The 27,536-nt window shown below is 40.5% G+C and overlaps 1 protein-coding gene across 22 annotated transcripts in view; it reads right to left on the bottom strand.

Annotated features, from left to right (window-relative positions):
- FMN1 (formin 1) overlaps nucleotides 1-27,536 on the bottom strand; it is a 433,877-nt gene that overhangs the window by 34,048 nt on the left and 372,293 nt on the right. For 21 of the 22 annotated variants that reach the window (XM_049104448.1, XM_025473314.3, XM_049104447.1 and 18 more), the window contains 2 exons: nucleotides 25,335-25,386; nucleotides 20,188-20,337 (listed from right to left, as the gene is read on the bottom strand). In XM_049104448.1, coding sequence (XP_048960405.1) covers nucleotides 20,188-20,337; nucleotides 25,335-25,386 — 202 coding nt within the window. Of the gene's footprint in view, nucleotides 1-16,126; nucleotides 20,093-20,187; nucleotides 20,338-25,334; nucleotides 25,387-27,536 lie in introns of those variants that run through there. The other variant, XM_025473319.3, reaches the window with a different exon arrangement.

Raw genomic sequence — 27,536 nt, 5'->3', positions numbered from 1 at the left:
ATAAATGTTTATGGCAACATTATTCATAATTGCCTAGTACAAATAGCCAAAAGGATAAACAAAAAGTGGTTTACCCACAGTGGAATAGTTCTGGGCCATGAAAAAGAATGAAGTGATGGTACATGCTATAGCATGGAAGAGCCTCAAAAATCTACATATCATATGATTCCATTTGTATGAAATGTCCAGAATAGGCAAATCTACCAAGATTGAAACTAGATGAGCAACCTGGGGCTGGGCTGGGGGAGAGGAGGGAAGGGAATGCCTGCTAATGGGTAAAAGAGTTTCTCCTAGAATTAAGTAGTGATGGTGGCACATCCTGGTGAATATGCTAAAAACCACTAGACTGCACACTTTAAAAAGGTGAACTTCATAGTACATGAATTATGTCATCATATTTGCACATTCAATAGTTAGACTGAGGCTATCTCAATAGTTAGACTGAGGCTATCTCTAGTGCAGCTTCAGGTGCAGTGCAATTACCCACTTACTTCTTCACTTAGCTAATTTTACACAATTTACTTAAAACATATGCTTATTAGTAATTCAATCTCCCTGCCTACAAGCACAAGTAAGTCATGATGAATTCAACGTGCTAACTTGTGCATCAGAAAAGAAATAAGAATGAGACAAAGATGAATAATGGTTGATATAACCTAAGATATACATCTTCAGAGCTGCCAGGATACAGGTCTAAGTGTATACACCACTGACTATTTCTACACATTTCCATTTGCAGCAATAACTATGACTATGCCCACACAAGAAGAGAATCATCCAAAGGATCAAACCCTTGGGTGACCAGGTACATTGTCAATGAGCAGTCATATTTTGAAAGGAATCTTTTTTTTCTAAACAGTTCTCAACAGCAGGCTTAAAATATTGGTAAACCATGTTGTAAACAGATATGCTGTCATTCAGGCTTTGTTGTTCTATTTACAGAGCACAGGGAGAGTAGATATAGCATAGTTCTTACAGGTCCTAGGATTTTCAGAATGGTAAGTGAACATTGGCTTCAGCTTCAAGTCACCAGGGGCATTAGCCCCTAACAAAAGAGTCAGTTTCTCCTTTGAAGCCAGGCACTGACTTTTCCTCTGAAGCTATGACAGTCTTAGATAGCATGATTTTCCAACAGAAGACTGTTTTATCTACACTGAAAATTTGGCGTTTAGTTTAGCCACCTTTATTAATGATCTTAGCTGGCTCTTTTGGGTGACTTGCTATAGCTCCATATCAGCACTCACTGCTTCACCTTGTACTTCCATGTTACTCGTAGTGATTCTCAATCAACTAGAGCTGGGGTTAGCAAAGGTTTTCTGCAATGGGCCAAATAGTAAATATTCTAAATGTCTTTTTTGTAGGACAAGATATTTTTTCTTTAATATCTGAATTGCAGTGATATCACAGACAATTCCAAGATGGATCATTTGGGCTATACAAGCTATATATTTAAGATATATAAATGTCATCAAGTTGTTGATGGTAAGGGTATATTGTCTTAAAAATATAGTCCATCCAGTTTTAAAGTTGATCTATAAAAGGGAAAATAATGTAGATCAGTTAGATCTTTTTCCAATAGCTGAAAGATTGGGAATGGGATTTTTTTTTCAAAGATTTAATTTATTTATTCATGAGAGATACTCAGAGAGAGAGGCAGAGACATAAGCAGAGGGAGAAGCAGGCTCCCCACAAGGACCTGCCAGGATGTCACATCCTGAGCCTAAGGCAGACAGACACTCAACTGCTGAGCCACCCAGGCGTCCCAGGAATGGGAATTAATACTGATTTCCTATAATTTTTTCCTAAGTATTTTTTTGTTATTTATTAGATATAGTTGAAGCACAATGGTACATGAATTTCAGGTGTACAACAGTGCTTCAATATCTCTATGTATGGACACATATACTGTACAGAGTATACATCATGCTGTACTCCCAGCAAGTGTAGCTACCATCCGTCATCAGAGGATGCTATCGCAAAGCATATATATATTCCTGATGCTGTGCCTTTTATTCCGATAACCTATTCACTTCATAATTGGAAGTCTATCTCCTACACCCATTCACCCATTTTGTCCATCCCCCCATTCCTTCTCCCCTTTTGGGTATCTGATCTCTGCGGTTACTCAATTCTGCTGTTGAGGTGTGGAAGGAATTATAAAAACAAAACAAAACAAAAAAACATGAATCAAGAGCAGTGCAATGCTGTGTTCTAACAAACTTCATTTACAAAAACTGGTAGTGAGCTAAATTTGGCTCACAGGCCAAAGTTTGCTAATCCTTGAACTACTGTATAGGATTCAAAGTCCCCACACTGGCAATCAAAGGTCCCCCTGTTCTAAACTTTGCTTACTTATCTAGCTTACATTTTCTTTTCTTTTTTAAAGATTTTATTTATTTATTTATCCATGAGAGACACAGAGAACAGGCAGAAGGAGAAGCAGGCTCCCTGCGGGGAGCCTGATGCAGGACTTGATCCCAGGACCCCGGGATCACACCCTGAGCCAAAGGCAGACGCTCAACCACTGAGCCCCCCAGATACCCCTAGCTTATGTTTTTAGACATGCATCTGGTTTGATATTGTCCTTGGACAAATTACTTAACCCTTGGAGTCTCAACTGTTTGAAAGGGGGAATAATACCACACCTACTTAACACCACTGCTGTGAACAGTACAGAACATATTGTGTATGATTACTTATCAAATATCCCTTCCCTTCCCCTCACTCATGTGCTCCTGTCCCAGGCAAACAACTTGCTGCTCCTTGCACCAAGGCTTTTCTCATCTCGGCATGTTGCCCTCGATGACTTTCTCACTCATTTTCATGAGTTTAGAGTCTTCCCATTATTCAGCTCTTGGCTTAAGTGCCAAAGGCATGAAAGCTTCCTTCATCTCTCTTAGCCAGAAGTAACTGCTATTTTCTCAAGTGAAAGAGCACTTTGCATCTCTCTTCAGGCACTTAGGGCTTTTCATTTTAGGACTATCTAGATGTCTGATTTCCCTTAAACCACGGGAACCACTTGAGGACAATGATAATGCCTTGTGCATATCTGGGTTTCCTCCCCTTCCTACATCAAGCGCTGTGCCATAAACAAGTCAGTTGTTAGCAAATACCTAACGTGACAAATGAATGATATGCATTGGTAGTGCCCCCTCTCCCACTTTCAACAAGTCTAAATGTTTAGTAAATACCCAGAATTACAGAATAATTAGCCTTTACATTTATCTTGGGGTGGGGGTGGGGGTGTAAAAATGTTGAAAAATCTAGTTCTGCTTACTGATTAGCTGATTGACTCCTGAATAAGCAAAAAGAAAGGGTGTTCAAGGCCACCCAAATGTGCTAAATATTTATACATGTCAACTTATGTATACATTCCAGGATTCCTAAAAGTATCCACGTGACATTGCCCAAAAGAAGACTAAGGCTTAGAGAGCTTAATAAAACTTTTTTTGAGTCTGGACTTTACTTCTCTCACTTAGGAGGTAAGAACTTTGCTGCCTTAGCTAAAGAGAACTGATTAGATAGTTGGTAGCCACATACCTGCTCACTCACTGTGTGTGCTCAACACCCACACCCCTGCTCTATTGTGTATGGACTTATTTTTGGTTCTAGCCTAGATGTTGGTTATTGTTGTTTCTGGTCTAAATATTTACTCTAGAAAAATCACAGTTGCTCATGATTACTCATAGGCAAATACCTAGGCTTGATTTCGAAGTTCCACGGCACCACCCCACCACCAAAATAAAAACAAAAAACAAACAAACAAACAAACAAAAAAAACAAAAAACAAACCTGAAATAAGGAGAAAATACAAGTAAGTTTAGAGAAAGAAAATAACTATTCTCAACTCATAAATGCCTCAGTAAAATGGACTATTAAAACTCCTACCTAAGTCATCAGAGAGGGAGAAAAACCATGAGACTCTTAACTAAAGGAAATAAACTCAGAGTTGCTGGAGGGGAGGGGTGTGGAGGGGATGGGATAATTGAGTGATAGGCATTAAGGAGGGCACGTGATGTGGTGAGCACTGGGTGTTATACACAAATGATAAATGATTAAACACTACATCTGAAACTAATGATGTACTCTATGTTGGCTAATTGAATTTAAATAAAATATTAAAAAAATAAAACCTCTATCTTTTCTTCTTTCTCATTACAAAGAAGCCCTTGAGAGTTATTAAAGATCCTGGTAAATTTCAAATGCTGCCAAAAAATACTTGAGGAAAAATGCAAGTATGAGATGGGACTGGGACATGTGTCTTCTGATGCTCCTGCTTAGTCCTTATGCTATAGATGTGATCTGCAACCTTGGTTTCATATTAGAACTATCTGGGGAGGGGATCTGCTTCTGCTTAGAACGTAGAAGTGTCATACAACATCATTGCCTCCTAGCACTGACAAGAGATGGATAATCTACAACATTATACTTCTAATTCTTCTTCACCTTCTTCTTCTTTTTAACCCATCAGAGATCTAGGGTCACAAGGCAGCTATGTGAACTGCAATAAAGAGTGGCATGCCTTTCCATTCACTGCCTTGGGTTCCCCACTATTGCAAACTCCTTTTCTGGGAGAGTTTAAAACTGAGATACGTGGGGGTCTCTATAGGCTGGTTTATATGCCCACAGCGAAATCAGACCAAGTCAGAACCCAGCGATCCATAAGACTGAAGGAGGACAATGTCTTTATTTTTTTGATATCTAGCATTTCATTGGTTCATAGAATACAAGGCAGAAAATATTGAAATTATCATGAAGTGTAGAATGCGAGAAGTGCTTTTATTTTGTGACCATCGGAATTGAGCACATCTGCCAATCAAGAGCCAAGTGCAATATCTTGGAGGTGGGGTAGTTAGACTGTTCAGGGTGTTTTATATTCCTGGTCACTATGGGAAAACCAATACTTCAGAGCAATGTTTTCAAATTGTCTTCCAAAGAGCCTTAGCATTCAGCAAAGGTGCCTCAGGGAGAGGAGGAAGGGTTAGGGGATCCTCTAGATCCCAACATCTGCAACTCTGCTTCAGCTAGAAAAACTTCATTTTTTTCTGTTTTGTATATTGGAGTTTCGTGTATGCCTTCAATGGGACAAAAAGAGCTCTGTCTAAAAAAGTTGGAAAATTCCAGTGTATGGGCTTCAACGGAACCCATCAAAATCTCTGGTGGGTGGCGGGGCAGGGGAAGAAAAAAAAAAACACCTTTGTCTCCAGGAGAATGAGAGCCAATAGAAGTCTTCTTCCTAAAGAACTGTCCAGGGACATCTCGGAGCTGGACAACAGAGTAAGAGGACAATGCCTCTTATAAGGATGATTCTTGTGATAGCCAGATGCCAGATACCAGATTCCAGCTTTGGGGCTCTAATAAAATATCAACTCTTTAAAAATCAAAACATGGCCAGTTCTAGCACTCTCCCCTGCTTGTTACCTTCCAGACATGTTCTAAGGTGGTGAGATCAACAGTAACTGACAAATACAGACAAGAACTGTGGAGAAAGATCCAGATGAGCTAAACTGTGGGGAAGCATAAGAGCCCACTGGGCCACCCACTCACTTCTCTCTCATACACTCAGGAGTTATCTCACATTTCATTATGGTTCTTTTTTTTTTTTTTTTTTTTTTAAGATCTTGCTTGGAATTTTGCTTGATCCTCCTGATTTCAGTTCTATTCTGCTCTCCAATTTAGATTTGTGTTCTTTTAATTTTTAATAACCCTAAAATGAAAATGAAATGGATCCATCTGATTACACTCTGCCTAATGTTCCTCCCAGTTTAATTCTGTGACTGCAATTAATGTTCTATTGTTTTGTTTGGGGTATTTGTATGTGTGTGTATGTTTTAAATCATCTGCTCTTTCCCTTTTTCTTTCTTTCCCATTCCAAATAACTGAATTGTAATAAGACTGTCAACTTATCATCTTTTGAATAAAAAGTATGAGGTTAGGAGTGTGTGTGTATATATAAATATATGTGTGTGTATGTGTATGTATATATACACATACATATATACATATATACACATACTTTTCTTTTTATTTGAAAGATGATTTTATTATCGGGATGCCTGGGTGGCTCAGCGGTTGAGCATCTGCCTTTGGCTTAGGTCATCCAGTCCCACATCGGGCTCCCTGCATAGAGCCTGCTTCTACCTCTGCCTATGTCTCTGCCTCTCTCTCTGTGTCTCTCATGAATGAATTCTTTTAAAAAAGAGATAATTTTATTATCTTATTTTTCAGTTTCAAGTGTAGAATTTAGTGATTTGTCACCTACATACAACACCCAGTGCTCATCATAAGTGCCCTCTGTAATCCCTATCACCCATTTAACCCATTTCTCCTCTCACCTCCCCTCTGGTAACCATCAGTTTGTTCTCTATAGTTAAGGGTCTGTTTCTTGATTTGCCTCTCTTTTTTCACCTCATGTTCATTTGTTTTGTTTCTTAAATTCCACATAGAAGTGAAATCATGTGGTATTTGTCTTTCTCTGGCCAACTTATTTCGCTTAGCATAATACTCTCCAGCTCGATCAACGTTGCAAATGGTAAGATTTCATTCTTTTTTTTTTTCTTTTATTTTGGCTGAGTAATAGTCCACATCTTTATCTATTCATCAGTTGTTGGACACTTGGGCTCTTTCCATGGTCTGGCTATTGTTGATAATTCTGCTATAAACATCGGGTTGAGATATACTTCAAATCAGCATTTTTGTTTCCTTTGGGTAAATACCTAGTAGTGCAATTGATGGATTGTAGGATACTTTTCTTTTTTAACTTTTTGAGGACCTTCCATACTGTTCTCCAGAGTGTCTGAACCAGTTTGCATTCCCATCAGCAATAGTGTAGAAGGGTTCCCCTTTCTCCTCACCCTCACTGATACTTGCTGTTTCCTGTGTTGTTAATTTTAGCTACTCTGATAGGTGTGAAGTGATATCTCATTATAGTTTTGATTTTTATTTCCCTGATGAGTGACATTGAGCATCTTTCCATCTGTCTATTAGCCATCTGTAGGTCTTCTTAGGGAAAATATCTATTCATATCTTCTGCCCTTTTTTTAAACTGGATTATTTGTTTTTTTGGGGTAGGTCATATTTTTAACTAAAAAAGTCATGCAAGCAATTAATTGGTATCTCAATATAATTGATCTCATAATGGTTCAGGTTGTGGTGTATACTCTAAACAATGGGGTTAATTTTCGTGTTTAAAAATGAATAAATGTTGGGGTGCCTGGGTGGCACAGTTGGTTAAGCATCCAATTCTTGATTTTAGCTCAGGTCATGATCTCAGGGTTGTGGGATTGAGCCCTGCATTGGGCTTCATGCTCATTGTGCAGTCTGCTTGAGTCTCTCTCTCCTTCCTCTGCTCCTCCCACTCATGCTCTTTCTCTCTCTCAAACAAATAAATCTTTAAAAAATGAGTAAATGTTCTGGAAAAGCAAAACTATAGAGACAGTAAAGGCTCAGTGGTTGCCAGGGGTGGGGAGGGGGAAGGATGAAGAGATGGAACATAGAAGATTTTTAGGGCAGTGAAAATACTCTGTATGATATAATGATGGATATGTCATTATACAGTTATCCAAATCCATAGAAAGTAAACCAACGGTGGACCCAATAGTAAACAATGGACTCTGGGTAATTATAATGTGTAAATGCAGATTCATCAGTTGTAAAAAATGGACCCTCTAATGAGGAACACTGATAATGGGAGAGGCTGTATATGTGTGGATGCAGGGAGATGTGCGAAATCTCTGCACTTCCACTTTTGCTGTGAACCTAAAAGTCTTCTAAAAAATAAAGGCTTTAAAAAATTGATGACTTTGCTTAAATACAGGTTAAAATTTACATGATTTGACTGTTATCACTGATTTCTTTTGGATTACAATGGGAAATCTTTAGTTAAAAAAAAACTGATTAAAAGGAAAGTGTCATTCTGATGAGTGATGTTGATTATGGGGGACTATGTATGGCTGGGGAGGAACAAAGGGCATACGGAAAATCTCTGTACATCTCTCAATTTTGCTGTAAATCTAAAACTATGCTAAAAATATAAAGTCTTTTAGAAAATGAAGACAAAAGAGTAAATAAATGGCCCCCACAAAATATCATTCTGTTTTAAATATGTATTGGTGATAGTTAGAAGTTCTCTTAAATGACAGTGACCAATTCATATCAGCAAATCAAAATATATAATCTAGTAATATCACCAGGGCATAGTCAATAAGTCACTTGCTTTTGAAGTATAGATAATAGGACCAAGCAAGTGACTTCAGGGGTATGGAAGCAGAGTTTCTGCCTATAGTGCCAGGAGCTTCAAAGAGGAAGCTCTGTTAGCTATCCTGTACTGTGGGACCCAAAACACCAATTATAACATGACCAGACCAAGCATGCACCTTCACTGAATACATTCAAAGGCAATAGCATTAGAAACATTGGTAGATAAAGGCAAAGAAAAAAAAAAAAAAGCATTGCAGGGAATACAGTTCATGAAATTCAAGTTGGTAAAAGCACAAAATCTGACCAGCTGTAATGTGAACCTGTTCAAGAAAGACCTAATATCACTCATCACTAGAGACAGAAGGTCAAAATAGTCCAGAAAGGTAACAAGGCATGTTCCATGCACCAATGTATATAGAAATGGGCCTCTGAATCAGCATAGCATAGGGAACACTCAAGTTGAGTTCCCAAAATGCAGGATTAATAAAAGCTGAAGGTCCAAACTATTATCTCACTAGACTTGTCTGAAAATTTAAGGCCATGTGAACCAGACTCTATCATATTTAAGAACTCTTCATTCTGGTGGCTATCCTGAAATACACGGAAGGACATGATCAATGAAGGAACGTGAGAAAAACATGCCTTTTTCAATGGCCTAGTATATTCTGGCCTAGGGCCCTCTGAATGGTGGATAAAGTTTTGTGGGATGGAGAAGGTAGGTGTTGGCAACTACTGACGATCACACTTATAAGATAAATAACTTGCCAGTCTGGCTACCCAATGTGGGTTGGTTTTTCCAATCATCATTAGGAACAGCTTTTTCTATAACCAAGTGATGATATTTTTATGGTCTCTCTTCAGGAGAAAAAGTCAGGGAAAGGGTGTAAGAAGGGACAAAGATGAAATACCAACTGGCTGTATACTCCTGTGCCATGATCTCCTTGTCTTGAACAAAGCAGCATCAGGCCAAGGAACAAAGAATACTACATGGTCTTTGAGGGAGGTGTGGAAATGGCTTTGTTGCTTAAGAAAGCCAATACCACATAACTTATGGCACTTTGGATGGAGAAGGCAACATCCTGGTATTTTCCTCATAAGGATTCCCTGCAGGATAGTCAGCATTAACATCACAGGGGTTGTTTTTAATGTGCTTATAGAAGGACACAGCTATCCTATCAGGCTAGCCTTCCAGTCAGTGCCTAATAGCCTAATAGAATCAGAAGTCAGGCTCTGTGTACTCTGTGGAGTTTGTGCAAGTCTTTTGATATTCTGATATTCCTCAAGTCTCTAAAAAAGTACTGTCCTCACATGGTTTCTCAACAACCTGGGGGAAAGGGGCTAATGTCCAGCTTTGGTTCTCAATAAGTAAGTGTAATCGTGGAGACCTGCCAGGGGCTGTGGAAAGCTCGCTCTCATTTCTTGCCACTTTGACAATACTCCCTTACTAGGTATTACTGAATTCTTGGTATAATTATCACACATGGATAATATTTATGAAAGTCAATGAAATAAGTAGTCACTCTTCACTCTTGAAGTAAAAAACAAACAACACCAAGACCAAACTCATTAACTCGTCAGTGCAAAGGGAAATTTCTTCCTCACCGCAGCAGCTGATGAAAACACTATTGACTAGTGTATGTGGAATGCTTCCAAAGGGTAAGAAAATAAAACTCAGAGAAGAAAGCAATAGACGGTAGGAAATAATGGGTAACCCCAAAATCATTTATCTCAGGGAGGCCAACACACTTTTCTATGCCCATTCTTTCTTCAGAGTCTGACCTTTGACCCTGACTATCCCTTCACCCCCAGGCTCCTCAGGTCAGTCTTACCAGTGGCCGTGGTAAGACAGACCAGCCGGAAAGTAGTACAGGTCTTTGACTCAAAAGACTGAGCTCCTTACATATTAGAATTTAGTCTCTAAAAGTTATCCTATGATAAATTAGCCCATCAGTTCTCCTTCCTAAGTTTGACAATTTTTCCCTACCTCATTCCTAAGATATTTTTTACTTACAATGAAGGAAGTCCTCTTAGAGACTGCATTTCACCAGCTACAGAATCAGCCACTTCAGTGTTTGTGGGCTATCACTTGTAGTACCCAAACATACTCTGACTTCAAATGATTAATTGAAGAACAAAGGCTGCTTCCGTTTGCAGAGCTTCTCCCCCAGGCCACAGGGGAGTGGAAGTGTGTGTGTGGGGGGGTCTCTGGACTTGCCCTGGAATGCATGAGCAGTTAAAGCCCATCACTCTGCACTTGGTCGAGGAAGCACCCTGAGCCACCCCAGCAATGTAGGTGCAGAGTGAAAGGTAACAGCACTGTGTTTCCTTGTTCAGGGAGGGGCATTTGGGAGACAGCTTGCAAATCAAAGCCAACTCTGTGTCATAAATCTGCAAGTTTAATTGCAATGCACAGTTAGTCTTTGGAAGACCTTTCCAATCCTGATAATGAAGACATGCAGGTGCTTGTAGATGCCAACTCCCCTGCTTTTGGTTTTGGAACCTATACTACCAACCAAATCTCACCAAAAACTAGAACTGATTGGAGCCTGTTTGCACCAGTGGCTGAAATAAAAAGGGTGACGAAACGGGAAGATTGTGTGCAGCAGGTAGCTGTTCTGGCGCTCCTCAAATCATCCTAGCCAGGCAGGCCCCCTATTCCATCTATTCTATGCCCAAGGCAAGAGCTGTCAGGAGTCCCATGGATAAGCAATTTAGATAGATTCTAGCTGAATGAAGGAGATTTACTGTGGGTTTCCATTGCTGTCTGCCAAGCCAGGGAAAAAGAGTGCAGACAGATGCTCTCTCAGGTTCTTATTAGAGCTCCAAAAGGTTGGAGGCTTGGCACAACCATGAACCCCAAGGATCTTCACTTCCTTGTTTTTTCCAGCTTTTTTTTTTTTTTTAAAGATAAATTGAAAGTAATATAGTCAAGAACAGAGAAGGTGATTGTCTTACCCCATTAACTAATCTTTCTTGTTCTGAACATATCTATCCTCTTTAACAAAGCTACTAAGATTTGAGATGCTTGGGCAAAAGCAACCCATCTGGTATATATATTTGGGGCATTCTATTACCAAAATCCAAATAAATAAGATATCTCATCTACCAATAGCAGACAGCAAATCCTGTAATCAATTTCAACATGGCAAAGAAAACACAGGGATTGCTTATTTGTTTAATGGATATTAGTTGAGCACCTACTATGTATAAGGAAATACAAGGTGCTAGAGAGAAAAAAAAGAAGCCTGAGACATTGCCCTTGTCTTCTAGGGCTCACAATTTATTTAAGGGAGAAAGTATCTATAAATGAATGAAAAAGAAGTCACTAATGCCAAAATTGAAGGGATGGTGACCCTCCCCCCCGGCCCAGAGTTGTAGAAAAAAGATAACTCAGAGATTGGGGAATACTTCATGAAGGAGGCAACATGTAATCCGTAGATCAAATCCTTTCAGAATAGGGTCTCATAACTTGCACAGCATTAAAGATGTAATAGGTATTTTAAGAGTACGTGTTTAAATGAAGCTGATTATGTGCTATGAATCTGCATTATGGGAATGCAAAGTGCACATACATGAGAGGCAGAGGTGGACTGAGTACCCAGAGGACACACAGAAAAGATGGCACTTTAGGCTGGCCCCAGAAATCATGCTATGTGATTCCTTCAAAATGGTCAATGAGACTGAAGTCCAGGCCTTTGTCATGCTCCTTCTGAGAATGTCCTTATCCCTTTCCTCTCTAAGCAGCTTAATTCATCTGCTCTGTCAAAGCCCAGCTCATTTTCTACCTAAAATCACAGGATTTCAGGCTTGGAATATACCTTCAAGATCATCTAAGTCTAGCAGTTTCTGAACTTGGCTGAACATAGTAAAAATCAACATAGAACCCAATAAGGGAGCAGTCCTTCTCTCTCCCTCTTCCAAAGCTCACTGCATATATTTATGTAAGGGATGACATTGATTGGGGCAACCAAATAGAGAATGGGTTTCTGCTCTGCTCTCATTCTGGGGAGCTCCCTAAAACTGTAGATTGCTGGGCTCCACCCCACTGGGATTCTGATGTAGTATATCTATTTGCTTTTTTACAAAGTTCTCCAGGTGATTTGAAGGACCTAGCAGATTTAGGACAGCGGATCTGCAACATTCTTCCACTGGCTTCTGAATCCCCTCTACAAATTTCTGCTCAGTGTGGTCCTGACATCTTCCTAAAGTCCTCCCTAATTTCCACATTTCTCTGGCATCACTTCCTCCCCCAAATTCTTACACCATCCCAAATCTTCAATGCTCACTTACTATCACATTGTACTATGTTGTAAAGTCCCTTCTATGTCAATAAACAATTATTAGGCTCTGTGCTGGAGAATGTACCAAAGAATACATACAAGCAATGGGTTTATGGTCTAGAAGTGGGAAAAGACACAGAAACTGCTAAAGTAACAAGTTGGAATGAATTAAATTCTAAATGATGTTAAAAAACAAAAACAAAACAAAACAGGGTAAGAGATGAGAGGAAGTGGTAGTTTTTCTACTGAGAGACATTTCAGAAGCTTTCTAGAAAGGCTGGTTTTGGAGGTAGCCCTTAACAAATGACTAAATTTTTAAACCAAGAGGAAATAACTGGGGACAATACAGTGTAAAGAAATTATCCAATGAGAACACAAGGCAAGAATGTGCACATATGAGGAACAGTCAATCATCAGGGTGGGTACGCAGGAAATGAGGTTGGAAGGTGAATTAAGAACAAGTTGCTGAAGGCTCATGCTCTAGTATTAAAGAGAATATGGCATACCTGAAAGAGCTCAAGCTTGGGGCACCCAAGTGGCTCAAAATCATACAACTCTTGATTTTGGCTCAGGTCATGATTTCAGGGTGGTGAGATTGAGCCCCATGTCAAGCTGTGCCCTTAGCAGAGAGTCTGAGATTCTCTCCCTCTGCCACTGCCCCTCCCTCCTGCTCTCTCTTTCTAAAATCAATCAATCAATCAATCTTTTTTTTTTTTTTAAAAAGAGCACAAGCTTTAGGATCAAAGAGGACCTCCATCTTTCATCCCCATTCTGTTGCTTTCTAGTATAACTGTGATGCTGGCAATTAATTCTCTCTCTTCTGTGCTTCTGTACAGAATAGAAATACGCCCTCTTCTCAAGGTTGTTGTAAGGACACAATGAGTTTATGAATATCAATGCCTATCATGGCCAATTCTCTTACCTTTAATTTGTCAGTAATAGAAAACCATAGGATCTGTTTAAAGAAATATATATGATCTAACTTCTATTTTAGGAAGAGAATTGGACATAATATTAAGGGACATTAGGGAGGAAACAGGAAACACATAGAAGAGAAGGGTGTTCCAATAGTCTAGGTGAGACCTGAGATCCTGAACGGGGGCAGAGCCACTGTGAAAACAAGGTACAGAAGAATAACCACTGAGGAGGCAAAACCAAGAGGTCAGCAATAGGTGGAAAATGATCTCATGGAGTGAGGATGATTCAGGCTTGCAGCCTGCCTTCAGCTGCTAGGAGGATAGTGAGAGAGGCAAAGGATTGGGAACCCAAGAAGAGCAGGCCTCAGGTACGAGAAGGGACTTACTGAATTGCAGATGAAGGCTGAGCATCCTGTGGGAATGGTTAGTGTTCAGCAGGAGATTTCGGTCCAGGACAGGGAACACAGGGCTTGGTTCTGGGACAGAAGATGTAGGAGGGGTTGGCAGAGCTAGGAGAGGAAGGTATGAAACTAGTTGGGGCTAGCTGGGGAGAGGGGATCAAGCAGAAAAGAGGAACACTGACATCTGGATCTTGGGAAAGGTTTGCTCTTGAGGAAGAAAAGAAAATGAGGAGCTAATGAAAGAGATGGAGGAGGAGTGGTTGCCTTCAAAGATTTTTATGCAAAAGGAAAATAAATTTTCCTTATTCAAGCAACAGTGGTTTTGTCCTTTGCTATGGGAGCTGAGGCTTTATCCCTATTGATATAGGAAAAAGTGAACATGTGCCAACAAGTAAAAAAAAAGTAAGAAAATGAACAAAACCTTTTCCTTTAATTAGCTATAGGGGAAAAGAAAGAAATGAAATTATAGTTTTCTAGAGGGCAGAGGGTCAAAAGAGTGTTTTCATTTTTTTTCAAATCAATGCTCCCATACTTGTTACCATTTCTAAGTCTACCACCCTCCTCCTCTCCTTATTCATGGAATGTTCTGCAGAAATAGTTTTAAATTTACCACTTGGGAAATAAGCAGCTTTTATTCTTCATGGTTACGACAGTTCTGTTTATAAGTCAGCTCACTGGAACATTTACTATTTGTGTATTTGTACAGAACTATCTTCAAATATGACTTAGAAAAATTCAAAATTTTGCCAGTTTATTAGGGGGTGATTATTTGTATTATTAAAGAAGTCCTTCAAAATATGAAGCTTCTTAGCAGGTAAGTGTACATAAACCATCTGACCATACAACAGAGGGCTAGGGAAGAGAAAGTTAACTTGTTACAAGTTACTACTGTAACGACTAAGTATGCATGTCAGTAGGAAAGCATAATTCTATAAATAAAAATTTTAGGTTATGGAACTTTTTCCAGGAAAAACTATCATATAAAGAGAAGAATTTCTGCAACATCTATGCTGAGACCAATGGCTCCTTTGTGGGCTGAGGGACGGCCTCTCTAAGTTTCCAACTCCTAGGCCTAAAGTGACCTGAGCAGCAGAGCGCTGTGAGGACAGCTTTTGGGATAAGCCCACAACAGCTCTGAACCATCTGCTGTTAAGAGTATGGCAATTGCATAATTAACCATAATAGCTGCAAGTAATATACTTAGGACAGAAACCCTGTTGGTATTCAGCTGAACTAAAAATTAGAAAGTGATCACCCATTCCCTCATAGTGTAAATTATAGCTATGTGTATAATGAGATTTATTTGCATTTTTCATAAAATTCACCAAACTCCTTATTCACTCATTACTTACCGATTATGTGTTTTTTTAAACAGCACTTTTAAAGTTTGCTTTGGCTCAGAGCGAATTATTTGCCAAGAGTTTATTCCTGTAGTCATGAATCCCCCGAGGCTTCTTTACCTTTTGCAAATTCATAGCTCTTTTTGTGGGTCATAGTGGTTTGTGGCTCCTGTGTGTGCATGTGTGGGGAACAGTCTTAAGATATTCTAAGTAGTAAAACATTTCATAAGAAAGGGTCCTATATCCCAGAGTAACTAAAAAGAAAAAATAAAAAGAAAAATCAGAAAATGAGTAGAGAGTAGTCAATAAAAGTAGCAAAAATTAGGTTACCTCCTTGTAATGATGCATATACTTGGATAATCTGTTGATTTACTAGGTGGAAGAAATATGTGCTAAAAAATTCATTGAGCGTTTGGATATCAGGAGGCACAAACACAAAAGTCCATGAAAAGGTAAAATGAGGCAAAGCTGCCTCTGAGAGTAAAAATTTTGATGAACGTAATAATCCACCAAATGCAATGTTAGATACACATGAGCAGAGGAAAACATTTTTCTGTGCACACTTTTTAAAAATATGGTGTCTCCCAGACCAATATTACTATTGTAGGGGAAGAGCTCAGGGCACGAGGCAAGTTGGCTACGTACATTTGCCAACCAAGAGGGCAAGGAAAATTCTCCCTGCCCCCAAATCTCTCCCCAGCTCACCCCCACACCTTGGCTAGAAATGTCTTCCAGTACAGTCCCTAATGAGCTGAAGGGCAAGGGTGGGAGGCATTTTCTCGGAAATGGAACACATTGTTTCTCAGAATATTAGACAAGTAGTTTCTAGATTCATTAGAGATTTCTAGCTAGAAGAGAGCATCCCAATATGTATATTTAACAAATGTGACAATTGTGTCCCTCAGACAAAAAGCAACTGGCCCAAGATCACATAGCAAATTATTGGCGTAAAAATGCTGATTTTCTTTTTTTTTTTTTTTTTTAAAGATTTTATTTATTTATTCATGATAGTCACACACAGAGAGAGAGAGAGGCAGAGACATAGGCAGAGGGAGAAGCAGGCTCCATGCAGGGAGCCCGACGTGGGATTCGATCCCGGGTCTCCAGGATCGCGCCCTGGGCCAAAGGCAGGCGCCAAACCGCTGCGCCACCCAGGGATCCCCTGATTTTCAATGCTCTATCTAGGGCTCTTTTTTGCACTACTGAGCACTGCCTGTAATCAGAAGGGGTAAAAGAGGGGCCTGGTACACTTTACTGCAGGGATAAGTTCCAGAATTTGGGACAGCATGAGGACTGGGTGGGCCACCAACTGAAGGCCTAGGGAGTGGGGCATTCTGGATTTGTGCCTGGATGAAAAAGAAGTTGCTAATTTGCCTAATATTGGTTTAAATGACAACGACAATCTAATGACATTACTATACCATCATATAGTAGTTTGCTCTTCTATTGATCTACTTATCTGCAGATAAGTCATATCCCTAGTGAAATATTATGTCTCCTCTACTCAAAAACAGAATTGTATCCTGACACAAACTTGATGGTACCATTTATTATTTGCTTACAAGGTACAGAAACATCCAGTGTTTCTGTACAGTCATTTGTGTGTTTCGATATTATTCTGGGTTTTATGAAGGGCAATCCTGTTATGAAGCTGCATCCATTTCGATTTTGCATCAAGCTAATGTATATCGATGGAAACCACATTAAACAGAACAAGAGTAAATATTCTCCACCCCCAAGAACTGATTACAAGTTGGCCTAAAGTGGTCATCAACATTTCATTTGGAAGTGAATTTACACCTTCGAAAATATTATTATTTCTGCTTAATTCATCTCAATGATTTTTGGGATTTTAATTGGCCTTTAAATATATTTAAAAATCAAACAGGTGGTTTTCTTTTGATGGAATTCCAAACTATAGGTTTTTTTCCCCCTAATAATTGTAAGCTGTCAGGTTTTCATTTTGGTTTTGAATTTCCTTTTGAAGATGTCTTTGTATTATGTGATGTTACCTCCTGATATTTAGTCTTATTGGGATTTCTTGGAAAAGTGTAATAAAAAAATAATAATATTGACCATGATTTCAAGACAAAGCGATCATGCTGTTTCCCATGTAATTCTACTAGAAGAATTCAAGTTAATTTGCTTATTTTAGCATAATGATACATGTGATTCCAACAATTTAAAAGCTAAAATCCTTAGCAGGTAGAGATGAAAAAAAAATCCTCACATCACAAGAAAACACTGGATATGAATCCGTTTGTATAACCAGATGAACAGTCATATATATAATGTGCTAACATTTCTTAACAAATAGATTTCTGTAAACAAATTGCTTCCAAAAATATTTTATGAGCTGTCACTAACTTCAGAGATGTTTTTCTAGGTTGGCAACCTTGGTGATCCATCTTGCAAAAGGATGGCTGGAATGGAGAGACCCCTGCAATCGCTAAATGGGGAGGACTGAGAAGGGTCCTGTGAAGTCATGACCCTTGGAAGGTGTTGGTTTACAGAGTGTGAAGCAGGCAATTCACCAGCTGCACCCAGGAAGCAGTGCTGGACATGCGGTGGCCAGGAGGGAAAGGAACTTTGAGGACGGGTGGATCCCCCCTGCCACTTCAGACTCACAGTGAATTTGCTCTAACTTCTGTGATGGGGGGAAACTCCTTAATTTGGACTACAGTTCAATATTTCAACAGTTCAATATTTCAAATTTTTTTCAAAAAAAATTTTTTTTCATTCATTCAGTCCAAAAACATTTATTAAGCTTTGAGCACCAAAGCAGATATTCACCAGTTTAGGACGACTTTGTCATGGACTAGCTGGCCATGGTGCTCAGTAGCATCTGGAGGCAGGAGAGAGCCAAGTAGACAGGGGTCTCAGCTCCCTCCTCCACAGTCCTGGGGCTGTAAGGCCCACTCATGTCCATCTTCACCCACCCTGGGCAGCATGCATTAAGCAGAATCCTGTCAGCTTTCCTCTTCTCATCCAGATTATGAAAATAAAAAGCGATTAATTACTCTCTCTCTCCCTTTTTTTTTTTGACCATTTTTTTAGGGCTCCACTATAAAGACAAATTAGCTAAGGATTATGCTCAAAATCTTTTTTTTAAAAATAGATTCTATTTACTTATTTGAGAGAGAGTGAGAGAGCAGGAGCAGAAGGAGAGGAAGAAGCAGGCTCCCCGCAGAGCAGGGAGCCCATTGGCAGGACTCGATCCCAGCACCCTGGGATCATGACCTGAACTGAGGGCAGATGTTTAACCACTGAGCCCCCCATGTGTCCGAATTCCGTTCAAAATCTGAGGCACAAGATCCTAAGTACAGGCTGTCCATTCAGCACACGCTGCTGGATTGTGTGGCTGTCAGGTGTGGGTTCGGAGAGCTGCCTGGAGCGCTGCCCCCCATGACAGGGCCAGGAACTTGGTCCTGCCACTTTCCTACGGGGCTAACAGAGCAGCATCTGTTTCATAGGAGCATAGGTTAGCTGCAAAGGCCAAATAAGCAACTGTGGGGCAAGACCAAGAAGTCGGGTGCCAAGAATTTTAGGGTTTTTTTTCCCCTCCACATTAATAATCTATTTTCTCACCAATGTCACAACTATTTCTTTGCTTCCCTTTGTCTATATAATAGATATACTCACTTTAATCCCCAGGTTTTCAAAGAAGTCATGGTGGAGAGAGATGCTGATAAGCATTTTTAAAGGTCTTTGCCTCAGAAAGAAAGCAGTCTTTTGAAAAAGTTCTCTGAGAAAATATTTAGAGTCAGTAATACAGAGTCAAAAATCTCTAAACCCTGATCCCTTTAAAAATAGCTTTGTATGGCAAAACATATTAGTGATTGTACGTGTGTGTGTGTGCGTGTGTGTGTATAGATATATTATGTACATGTCTCTTCTCTGATTACAAAGAAAAAAATACTCAGTTATGGAATTCCAGGTCTCAATGTTTAAGTGAGATATGGATGCTGTAATTAGATAAACGATTTCCCTTAATTTGTAGAAATCTTTGCCTCCTCCTACTCCACTTTGTTTTTTTTTAAATATTTATTTATTTATTTATCCATTCATTCATTCATTCATTCGAGACAGAGAGAGAGTCAGAGACACAGGCAGAGGGAGAAGCAGGCTCCATTCAGGGAGCCTGATGTGGGACCTGATCCTGGGTCTCCAGGATCAAGCCCTGGGCCGAAGGCAGGCGCCAAACCACTGAGCCACCCAGGGATCCCCTCCTACTCCACTTTGAATGACACTCTCATGCATCTGTTCCGCAGCAGTAGTATATATAGCAAGACTTTCTGAAGTTTAAATGCAGGACACCGTTCGTAGCATGGTGGCAACGTGACCACAACAGTGGTCAAGTAAAAATGCTTTTTTTTTCTTTCTGATAAGCAGGGCCCAATTTAGTCTCTTTCTAAGCAGAATGAACACGCACACACACACACACACACACACACTCTTTCCCTCTCTCTCTTCCTATATTCAGAGTCGAGATTTTCCTTCTACCACCAGCTAATAAACTCAGGAGGCTGCAATGAGGCTGAGCGGCAAGCAGTTTGATGTCCTCAGCAGGATACGAGGAGTCAGAAGTGGCGCTGTAAATCCAGAGCGGGGCTTCAGCGCTGTGTTAAGTGTGGCCTGAGTCTCAGAGATTTCCTTTTGATGCAAGTTCAGTATATTAATGGGAAAAGCATTCACTTTTATTTGTCTGTAGTGTCTACAACACTAAGGCGGCCTCATTTAGCCTCGGCCCAAGTGAAAATACACAGTGAAGCAATCTGTTGCAAATTAGCGCTGCTCCCCTTTCATTTACTGGCTTGTAATTGGAAGGGGTGAAGAACATGTAACTTAGCAGACCACGGGAGCTATCTGCTAGTGTGGATAGCACACCTCCCTGGATCTCCCCAGATCTCCCCGGGAGCCCCCCGGCAGGAGTCTTTCCTCAATGTCCACTTGATCTGAAAGAAAATACGGCTGCGTGTGAAATATGCTCCCTTGGTGAGGCAGTTCCTTGCCTCCTGAACAGGTACTGATGCCTCTGCTGGAACCTTACCTTTCTTTAGATAGAGCTTTACTCTCCCGCTTCCAGATGGTCTTGAAGTCACTGCAGAACTCGTACCACACCATAAACACATAGTTGGGTGTGATCTCCTTCTCACCAGACTTTGGCTTCATCCCAAAATATCCTACTGTTGTTTCAAAACTGCAACAGGTAGGGGGAAAAAAACAAATCAGAGTGAGGTAGGGAGTGAGAAACTGTCCACACCCTCAGAGTGGGGATGCTGGGGGCATTTTTCCCATATTCATTCTCTAAGACAGGAGCCCAGAGTCATAGTGACTGTGGCTTATCCCAAGCCTCATAAACCTTATTTGCTTGAGCCGATTCGCCAAGAAATTCAACCTGACACTCCTGGCCACATTTTATGTGTATGAAAATGATCATGTCCAATGCCAGGGGGGTATGCCAGTAAAGCGCTGTATTTGTTCTCCACCTCAAATCCACATCATTTACCAGCTCTTCATTTTGTGTGTCATGATTGCGTGAGCATGTAAGGATGACATACTGATTCTGCAGCGGTAGCAGTGGTCAGTTAGGCGGCCCACGGGGAAGAGATTAATCTGTTGAGTGCTTCCTAGAAAAATCAAGGAGCTATTCTATCCTTATTCTGGCATCCGCTGGCTTTGTAATCTTGGGTCAATCACTCAGCACCAGACTCCATTTTCTCAAGGGTGAAGTAAGACTTAGAATATATGATCTCTAAGAAGGTTACAGCTTAAGGCTTGATATGATACAAGAATGCAAACCACCGATGTATCAAAGGAGATAGAACTGAAGGCAGGGCCAGGTTTGGATGAAAAACCGTCTTTGATCTTGGAAAGATGATCTCTAATCGGTCAGAAAAGGGTCTGGGTTTCCCAAAGCTGATTCTCAGCCATCACTCCGAATCCCCTGACCTACCCCTCAGAAGCTCATTGCACACCAGACTCATTGCACACCGGGCCTCCCAGGCAGCCCTTCTTGGAGGCACTAGCTTTGTAGCAATTTATAGCTCTGCACTTAGTCTCCCGCCCCCAACCTCCACCCACCCAAAGCCTCACAAGCTCATTTGCCATGAGCAAGAACACTTAAATAAATGGTCCCCTTCTTCTAGGGTGTTGGAAACTAATCAAAGCAGGAATGGCTGGCTAGGTTTACTACGCGGTGCTCTATCATCTGTTCAGACACAGTGTGTTTTTTGTGGCCATCCTGAATACTGAGTTTCTAATGGAGCTCTCTTCAATGGTAATTGTAAAATCCTGAAGCCCCGTTACTATTATGGAGAATACTTTCATCTCGTTCTCAGTTATTGGGCAATATGTATCTCATAAGATTTTATCACATTTCACAGATGAACTGTTAATTGATTCCATGGCTATGATTAGGTGAGATCCAAGCTGGAGCTGCAGCTCTGAGTCCCATAAATTCTTTGTGCTTCTGTAAATAATAAATCTGTTTTTAATGCAAATTAAAACTACTGGCCAGGGAATTTTGGCTCCCAGTTATTAAAAGACTGGAAGTGCATAAGTGGAGAAAGGCAATAACTGCAGTAATTTCTTAAGGGACTCTTTTATAATTCCAAACATACATAATTTGGAACAAAACCAGGAATGGAAGAAAGTCGCAATGCCCACTTCCCTGCCAGAGGTGACTCTTAACTCCGTGGCAGTCAAAACGCTGATACAACCAAATATATGCTCGATAGCATATACTTTTATTTCATTCAAAATGAAAATTATATTGACTGTGGAATGGAAATATGCAAGTAGAGAGTTAGTAGAGAGTTATGTGACCTCTAGGAACAGGACGTGAATTTCTTATAGAGTCATGGAGCTTTAGAACTGGAAGGGATGTATAGGAGAACTTTTCTGATGCTCTCAATTTAGAGATGAGAAAACAGAGAGCTGGAAAGATTAAATGACTTTATTCGTTGGCAGAGTTGGGCCTACCACCTGAGATCCCCGATTCTAAGTGAAGTGCTTTTCCCACTCCACCCTTCTGTTGCTCATGCTCACTGACACAGGCATCTAAAAAAAGACCCTCTTCTCTCTCTTTTTTTTTCCATTTCTACTTTAGACACAGCTGCCCTCCTGGCATCACCCCCCAGCAAGGCATATCATCATTGTTTTTTCTCTTCTTTATGGTCACCTTTGATACAGAAGCATATTTCTTTGTGCATTAATAGAAAAGAGAAAGTCTTTCCCTCTTAGTATTCAGAGGAGAAAATTATTTTCCAGCAGAATATAGTGAAGAGTACAGAAATCCCAGTCACTGTGCCTCATGGATCATCCCAGCACCCCTGGCAGTATCTGGAGTTCAAGATGCTGCCAATACTAGTATTATTTCACAGAATGCAAGTGTTGTTTGGTGGGTTATCATGGAGCTTCTGAAAAGCATGTCATCATTCTAGAGACCTCATTTTTCCCAGCCTAAACTGGAGCTAACCATGTACCTTCATCACCTCTCACTCTGGGGGTTTGTGAGGTCTGGCTTGCTAACCCTCCAAGGGGGCAGAAACTAAAGGAAATACTGAATTTTAGCACTTTTCTCCCGCTCCCCCCCCCCCCCGATGTGTTTTAGAAACTAAGAAAGCAAGTGAACCTCCTCAGAAGAACTGGAGCAAACAAATTCCCAGGGGATGGCCTGGCTTTGGCACTCTGCAACTTTGACAAAGAGGAAGTTGCTCTGAGGATATGCCTCTTTTGACTTCAGAGTTATCCCTTTGTTCAAGAAAAAGCTAAAGGCTCGAATATGAACCTATGACCACCTACTGGACTACTGTCCTCCTGAAACTATTGCTATTTAACAGCCAGGATAATCTTTTCCAATGGACAATGCAGTCATTCAAGATGTCTATTTGCCAGCAGACAACTCTAAAACAGCTTTCAACTGTGGAAAGACTGATTTCTAATCATACATTACATTTCGTAAACTTCTTGACTTCACTCTGTTCCTTCTTTTTCTCTCTGCTCTAATTCCTTATCTGAGTCCTATCTTTTTAATTCGGCTACATATTTTGAAAGCACAGATGACGATGATATCAAAGCGCCCATGGCAACGTGAGCTCTTTTACAGTGTTGAGACGCCAAAGCGGAACACATTTACTTACTGTTTTACATGCATGCCTGTAGAAACTGCTGAGGAAAAGCAAACATGCCTTGGCCTCAGAGCAAATGGTTTCTCTTGAGAATAAAACAGAAAAATTTACTAAATCTCACACGAATATTGCAACACTGACCACCAGCCTCCTTAAAGAGTGCAAGCAAACAACTGTGGTTACTACATTAAAGATGGGATCTAACGTATTTCATGTATGACGTGAAAGCTATACTACCTTCATCACAAAGTCACGGAAAACGCTGACAACTAAAATTTATGACTCCCCTCAGCATAGCTAATGCACAGCAGCAGCTTCGGCCCCTCTGAGGTGGGCCCCCTTTTCTTGAAGCAAGAATTTCTTTTTTTTTTTTTTTTTTTTTTTTTAAGATTTTATTTATTTATCCCCAAGAGACACAGAGAAAGAGGCAGAGACACAGGCAGAGGGAGCAGCAGGCTCCCCAAGAGGAGCCCGATATGGGACTCAATCCCAGGACCCCAGGATCACGCCCTGAGCCAAAGGCAGACACTCAACCAGAGCCAACCAGGTGCCTCCTGAAGCAAGAATCTTGAAGAAATATTAGATATTTGACATCCACCCCGGAAACCAAATTTCTGTTTGGCCTGACACCAATGTACCCTTGTTGATGGCCTCTTCTGAACATGCTGTTTTCTGCAACACAGAGATATTCATTTTACACATGGAGGAAAGGAAAACTTAATAGAGGGTTAAGTCCAATCAAGGGGCCAGAAATCTAAAAACATAGTCATGTCATTGCTTTGGGGGTTTCAAAGATGATCATGCTTGCGTGATAGTCATGACTCAAGAACATGGCTGCGTTTAGCAAAATGCAGGATTGGCCTTCACGTCCCTTTCATCTGCATTTTAATTTGACTGGCAGTTGGAAGTGGGGCAAGATGTTGGCGCCTGTCGAGGCAGAGACGACAGCACTGTCCGTAGGCTCTCAGAACTCTTGGAAATTGTGGCTAGGCAGGAGGAAACGGTTTGTTTCTAGAGTTTGTTCATTTGCACCTAATGAACTCCTCTCTTCATGCATTTGTAAAGCTCATTTTCCTTGTAGGCTATTTCCTCTGCCTACTGCTCGTTTAATTTTCTAGTACTTTTAGAATCGGCACCAGCAAAATCTATCTTGGATCTTTGTGCTGAAAATGAGAATGGCTCAATATATTCTCACTCATCCCTTTTTAAGAGGGAGGCATAGCCAAGCTGACTAATCTGGTCAGGTGGCAAAACCAAAAATCTCTGCCAGGGACCAGAGCCACTGATTACTGGGTGAAGTGGGTGGTTCCTTTCTGCTGTCAGTTAAGAGCAAGAAGAGCAAAGAGGAGGCCTGGAGTAGGTGAAGGGTAGAACAGAAGACTTCTGAGGTCTCTCCCAATTTCTGAGGCACTTTTCATAGTTGGAGGTCAGTCCCTCCTCCCCACTTGCCCCATGTCTATAGAATCCTCTCAGATCTGAGGAAAGACGTAATAAGTTGCTTAGGTGTTTGGAATAATTGGTTTACTCTTGTTGTAAGGCTAAAAAGGATCACATTGTTCCTTACTTCCATAAAGTGGTTCAGGATCAGAGAAATGGAGGAGATGCAGACAGTGCCATGACGCAATGCACGTCAATCACTTCTGACTGCTTCTGTACTCTTTGAGGAGAAATATTTCCAAGTCTTGAGCTCCCTATGAATCTTGATTGCTCAAGGATATATAGTCTCAAAAAATGGGGCCAAAAGAATGGCTCATAAGACACCATGCTAAGTAAAATAAGCCAGTCATAAAATGAAAAATGCTATCTTGATTCCACTTACATGAGGTATTTAGTGTAGTCAAAGTCACAGAGATGGGAAGTAGAATAATGGTTTCCAGGAGCCGGGGTGGGAGAACAAGACAGGGGAGTTATGATTTAATGGGTACAGAGTTCCATTTGGAGATGAGTGAGTTCTGAAGATAGACAATGGTGATGGCTTTCTGGTATGACTGCACTTAAACATAACAATAATAAAAAGGGACAGCTAGCCCCCCAAAAAGACTAAGGCCAACTCAGAGCCACTTACCTTTTCTGTGCATTCTCCAAGTGACTTTCTTCCATTTTATGCTCTTTTTTGGCTGTGAAAGAGAAATTATTATTATTATTGTTATTTAAAGATTATTTATTTATTCATGATAGACACACACACAGAGAGAGAGAGAGAGAGAGAGAGAGGCAGAGACACAGGCAGAGGGAGAAGCAGGCTCCATGCCAGGAGCCCGATGCAGGACTCAATCCTGGGACTCCAGGATCGTGCCCTGGGCCAAAGGCAGGCGCTAAACCACTGAGCCACCCAGGGATCCCCCAGAAATTATTATTAAAACAGTATTCTCTTCCACCATATCTTTTGTGTAATCTTCTACTCTATTACACTCATGTATTATCAAAATAATTCTGAATTCAGGGGTTGGCAGCCCCTACCACATGTCCTGGAGATAGTTCTCAAATGGTTACATCTACCACCCTTGCTTTCATGGGAATAGCTGTGGCTAATGGGGGTCATATAATTTAGTGTTCTCAGTGGGACACTTCTGAGAATGAAAGAAGGTGACAGCTAATAATACACCTGGACAATAACATAAATTGGAACAATCCTGACCAGATTGGTCACGTAGTCACCCCAGCTACAGCTGGCCTCTTTGGGAGCTTTGGTGCGTACTTGGCACTCTCCCCACTTCTCCCCAAACATCAGAAACCCAGTACCATTTATAGCAGTTCTGCTCAGATTCCAACAAATTCACTGGAACACTTGCACATACTGTCTCTACACCCAGAGGCTCCTTTGGAGGTCTGGGGAAGCCTATGGTCTCCTTTTTCAGAATACTATCTTTAAATGCTTTGAAAAAAAAATATTTAAGACTACTAAGGAAATCCATGTAACTCTGAATTTATAGATTAAGAACCAGTGTTCCTTAGGAACTATTTATTTAGGAGGTTTCGTTTTTGGGTGGTGGCTTTACATATCTCTCTAATCAGAAAATGTTTTATATATGAAAATAAAACTTATTCATTTTAAAAATGTTTAGAAAAATAGTTAAATCATTTTCTATGTAAGTCTTGAGGCTCCTTTCATTTAAGGCTACAGTGATATAAAATGAACAGGAAAAGACAATCAGTCATATCTATTAGGGGCTCTGATGTTCATGAAAGATACTTCGTGAAAGATATTAAAGGATTTTAAAATAGCACTATTTTATTAAGCTTAGCTCTGCCATGTACTACCTGTGTGACTGTGGTCAACTCATGACCAACTGCAGTTATTGACTCATCTGTCCTATAAGAATAGCCCCAGTGACTACCTCATACAGCTATTATAGAGATTGAATGATTGACAACACATCAAGTGCTTGTCATGTAATACATGATCAACCAATAAATGACATGAAAGGTATTATCAGTACCTTATCATCATTATTTTAAAATGTCAATTTTATCAAGTTACACCCTGCTCAAAACCTTCCAAATCTGGTCATCACTCTTGATATAACCTCTAACATCTTCACAATGTCCCATTAGGCCTCGCAGGTCTGCTTGCTGGCTCCTCTGTGATGTCACTTTCTCTTTTCCCAGGCTCATTCCTTTTCAGTCTCTCTGCCAGTTTGGTGATGCTTGAGCACACTGAGCATGCGCACTGGGTGAGGGGGATGGGAGGGTCCTTTGCACTTGCTGCCTCTCTGCCCTGGGACATTTTGCCCAACAGTCTTTGCATGACTGGCCCCCTTACTGTATTCAGGTCTCAGTAATACTCTCTGACTTCACTAAGTAAAAACCACCCCTTTCTGCACATCCCTGTCCCCTCCCCCAACTCTCTCAACCTCTGCACCTTACCTTTTCCCTGCCCAGCCTCTATCTGCCTGGCAGATAATTTGTTTTCTCAAGCATTCATTATATGACAATTGAATGTAAGCTCAAGGAGAGAAGCAACTTTATCTAGGTTGTTTTCTGCTGAGCCTTAAACATGGTAGGAGTGCCTATATATTAAATAGCTTATTTTAGCTGAAAACTGCATATATTGGACAAATATCCCTTAAAAAGAAAGATACTAGATTCCCTAAACATAGCACTTGATACTCAGAATACAAACATAGACTAAACAAGAATGTCAGGCTAATGTTGTATACCTTAAAGTCCAGCAAATGTTAGTGAACAAAAATGACTTTTTTTAAAAAAAGATTTTATTTATTTATTCATGAGAGAGAGAGAGAGACAGAGACAGAGACAGAGACAC

Source organism: Canis lupus, chromosome 30, assembly GCF_003254725.2.
Source record: "Canis lupus dingo isolate Sandy chromosome 30, ASM325472v2, whole genome shotgun sequence".
NCBI lineage: Eukaryota > Metazoa > Chordata > Mammalia > Carnivora > Canidae > Canis > Canis lupus.
The sequence above is the reverse complement of the archived record's forward strand: the minus strand, read 5'-3'. Positions and strand labels throughout refer to the sequence as shown.